At 56.1% G+C, this 3,618-nt stretch overlaps 1 protein-coding gene across 1 annotated transcript; it reads right to left on the bottom strand.

Moving 5' to 3' along the window:
* Window positions 1-429: 429 nt before the first annotated feature.
* POSPLADRAFT_1136157 (hypothetical protein) lies at window positions 430-3,328 on the bottom strand (the record flags this gene model as incomplete). The annotated part of the gene is made up of 2 exons (XM_024484648.1): window positions 430-463; window positions 495-3,328. Coding segments are annotated over 2 exons (2,868 nt in total), but the record flags the coding sequence as incomplete, so codon positions are not given.
* Window positions 3,329-3,618: the final 290 nt, after the last annotated feature.

Here is a 3,618-nt window from a genome sequence, read left to right as displayed (position 1 = left end):
ACGGCACCAAGGACGGGTCGAGTTTTGAGAGCGACAGGCTTGTACTTTTTCTTTGTTGCGGCGAGTATCTTGTGCGTTGAAGGGGTAGAAGTCGACGTCGAAGGGAAAGGAAGAACCGAGTTGGAGAACTGTGAGATGGACTTCGTCGGAGCGGGAGCTGGTGGAGTCGAAGCGAACAGAGCTGAAAATAGAAGAGTCGAAGCCCACGTTGAAGCGTTCGACGGAGCGGCATTAGAAGCTGTATTGTCCGAAATGTAAAGAGACTGCAAATATGATGAAACAGAGGTGCATGCGGAGAGGTACAGTGACGAAACAGCGTTCGGAATCGAGGAATCAATAGGAGAGACGAAGGAAATACTCGGGTTTACCCCATCGTAGTCGATGACTAGCGCGGCTTCTCCTTGATCATGGGGAATCAATTCCTCGAAGCTAGAAAATGCGATTTGCGATACCCAACAGGATGCTGCCGGCTTCGCGATCTTCCTCGCGCGTACGTCGGAATCGTGACGGTTTCGCCGGTGTTCGGACAGAGGATCGTAATGGTCTGGTTCTCGTCGGCGAAGTTCTTGACGACGCTCTGCGTGAGCACGTCGAAGGGTCGGCCGAGGAGGATGTCGTATGCTGCGTTTCGAATGACGTGAGCCTGGAGATACAATACGATCTCACCGATGCGGAAGGGAACATTTCGAATGAGTCCTAATGATCGGTCCACCTCTCCGTTCGCCGATTGCATGTTCAGCTGGATAGTAGGATCGAAGAGGAGGTTGAGGCCGAGACAGACCTCTTCCGACATGGCGACGATCTGTGAACCGGGGTCGACGATGCATTCGATTTGCTCCTTGTTGTCGACCAACGCGATGATCGAACGAATCGCATTCGAATCGCGTGCGACGGTGAACTCTGCGGGGTGCTCGCCGTGAGGGATGTGCTTCAGATATGTTTCATATGGGTCTGGGACGATTGTAGCACTGGGTTCCAACGTTGCACCTGAACACGAAAGCTGGTTGACGGCTGTGACCTCGTCGGCGCCGATTTCTACAATGTGGGCCGACGCGACGGGTTCCGTCGAGACTCGCTTAGGGGTGACGGCGTCGCGGTACTTGTTTCGAACGTCGGGCGCGATTGACAGCAACTCTTCTGGGGTCAGCGTGACGAACGGCGACTTCATCGAACGCTGGAAGATTTCTTCGGCGAGCTTCGGCTGGATAACGGGGACGATGGTCTTGTACGCTGGTTCCTTGCCCTTGTCGTTCGAGGGCTTCGGCGGAGTTGCGAAGTTTCGAACATTCGGCGGGGCGTAGGTTGCGTCACGAGCATTTGCGAAGGGGTGTACTGGTGGTGCTGGGGGAGCGGACGTAGTAATAGGATGAGACGTGGATTGCGTAGGCGAGGAGGAAGACGGCGCGGGTGCTGCTGCTGGTATCGTCGGAGGCGGGGCCGTGCTTGTCGAAGTGCTCGAGGGTGCCGCCACTCCCTTCGATGTACCAGAGCCAGAGGCTTCCGCGCTTCTCGTGACGACTGGCGTCGTGGGCTTCTTCCGTTGTAGAATCTCGACGCCGTCGAAGACCTCCCTTCGCTTCCGAAGCTGAAGGAGTTCTCGCTCGAGCGCCTCAATCCTGCTGCTGGTGTTGAGCGTGAAGGTTTGCATAGTCGAGCGATCGTCGATCTCGAAGAGCATCGTCGGAGCGGCTGGTGCTGCGAGATTTCTTCTATGCCATTCATAGATTCGATCTCGTATTGTGAGACCAGGGATAGTGCGGGGGCAGAAACTTCCGTTCGGAAGGACGATCTTTCCTTCGGTGTTACGCTTGCACTTGCCGTCCCGGATGTCGATCTCCGCGAACTCGCAGGTGCCTACCCTGCAGCCACGATTGCCGCAGTAATGGCACGTCTGTTCCGCTCCGCTGTTCTCATGGACGTGGACTGCAGCTTGTTGTCTCGGTGCGGGGGCGTGGTTGTGCGTAGCGTGTGTCGTCGGCTGAATAAGCGTTGCGATCGTCCTCGACAGGCTTTCGATGATCATCGAGATGTCTTCGGTCTTGATCATCCCGGGGGGCACCGTTGTCGAAGTGTTCGACGTCGAAGCGGTAGCTTGGTTCGCCGCTGTTGTAGGTGTGCTCGATGTACTGTGTAGGATGAACGTAGCCGCCGCGTGAATCTCTGCCATGGTGTATGGATCGTCGGCGTAGTGATCGGGATGCTTGAGATGCAGTCGGGTCTCGAGCCGTGTGAGCAACGCTGGCTGGAATCCTCGAAGAAATGCGCGACTTTGCTCGATAGTGGAGAGTCGGTGCTGTGCGATGAGATGTTTCGTAATGGCCATGAAGTCGCGGTAGTAGCAGCCTAGATCTGCCGCGTTGTGAATCCCGATACGAGCACGTTCTCCGATGAGCTGATCCATGTCCGCCAGCGACCACTTTCTTGTATCGTCGGCGCCAGGATAGAGTGCTCGTACGTCGGCTTTCCAGTCGTTGTAGCTCTTGGCTACGTCGATGAAGGACTCGATGGTTTCCCACAAGTCGGCGACGTCGATCGAAGGGTACCGAACGGCCCATTGTTTCTTGGCTGCTTCGTCGGTAATCTGACACCGGGTGAACAACGCCTCGAGGTCCTGGAAATAACGCCGAAGCGAACGGACTTCCGACGGGTCGAAGCTTGGTGCCGTCGAATGACCGCGCGGGGGCATCAACGGTGCGTTCGTGTTCTGACTCATGTTTGTAGTGGTAGTAGGAGCTGGGCTCGAAGAGGACGTGGTAGTAGTCGAAGGAATCGTAGGTGCGGGCGGTGCGGAGTTGGAGTTCGAAGCTGCGTTCGAAGGTGCTAATGGTGGCGGAGGTGCCAGGTCGGATGAAGGTATGATTGAAAGTCGCGAAGAGGATGCGATGGGCGGCTGAGCGTGGGCGCGAAAAGAAGACGGAGTCGGAAGTACGAGATTCGAAGTGGATGGGATGGGATCCTCGGGTTTGGGCGAAGAACTGGATCGTTCGAAAAGATCAGGAGTCGAAATGTCGTAGTCGGAAGTAGTGAGGCCTAGAAGCTCGGGGGACGAATTGCGTTCTTCGGCGGTCGAAGGGATCGGTTCTTCGTCGAAGTCATCCTGGAGTTCTTGGTCTATCTCGTCTTCTTCGTCGCGGTCGAAGTTACCGGGAATTGTCGGAGAGGGAGTCGAGTGCGTTTGAGAGGAGCTGTCGAGGTTTTCGCCGGCGCTGCGACTAGCAGCCTCACGCGCTTGCAAGCGGGTGACTACTGGAGACGTTTTCGGAAACCCGAAAGCGGCGAATTCTTGCCTGAAATACCCTCGCGGTGGGCTCCAGAAATGATACGACCTACGAAACCCTAACCCCTAACCTGGGTGCGACCTAAAGGGACTAGAGAGACGGATTATAGTCTAGTGAGAGGGGAGTTAGCAGCAAGGTGTCCCGCGGTTCGAGTGAACACGAGAAACGCCTTCGGAAAAGGTTACGAACGCTAGGGAAGGTACGAGGTGGCTTCGACACGTCGTCGAAGCTACTCGGAGGCTGTGGAAAGTTAGCGACGATCGAAGCTCGGCAGAGCTCTTCGATGTCTCGTAGAAGGAAGGGATACGATTTGATAGGGTGGACTTAGCTAGGGCGCGGT

This window comes from Postia placenta (genome assembly GCF_002117355.1).
Source record: "Postia placenta MAD-698-R-SB12 unplaced genomic scaffold POSPLAscaffold_3, whole genome shotgun sequence".
Lineage (NCBI taxonomy): Eukaryota > Fungi > Basidiomycota > Agaricomycetes > Polyporales > Adustoporiaceae > Rhodonia > Rhodonia placenta.
This window is presented reverse-complemented; position numbering and strand designations above follow the sequence as displayed.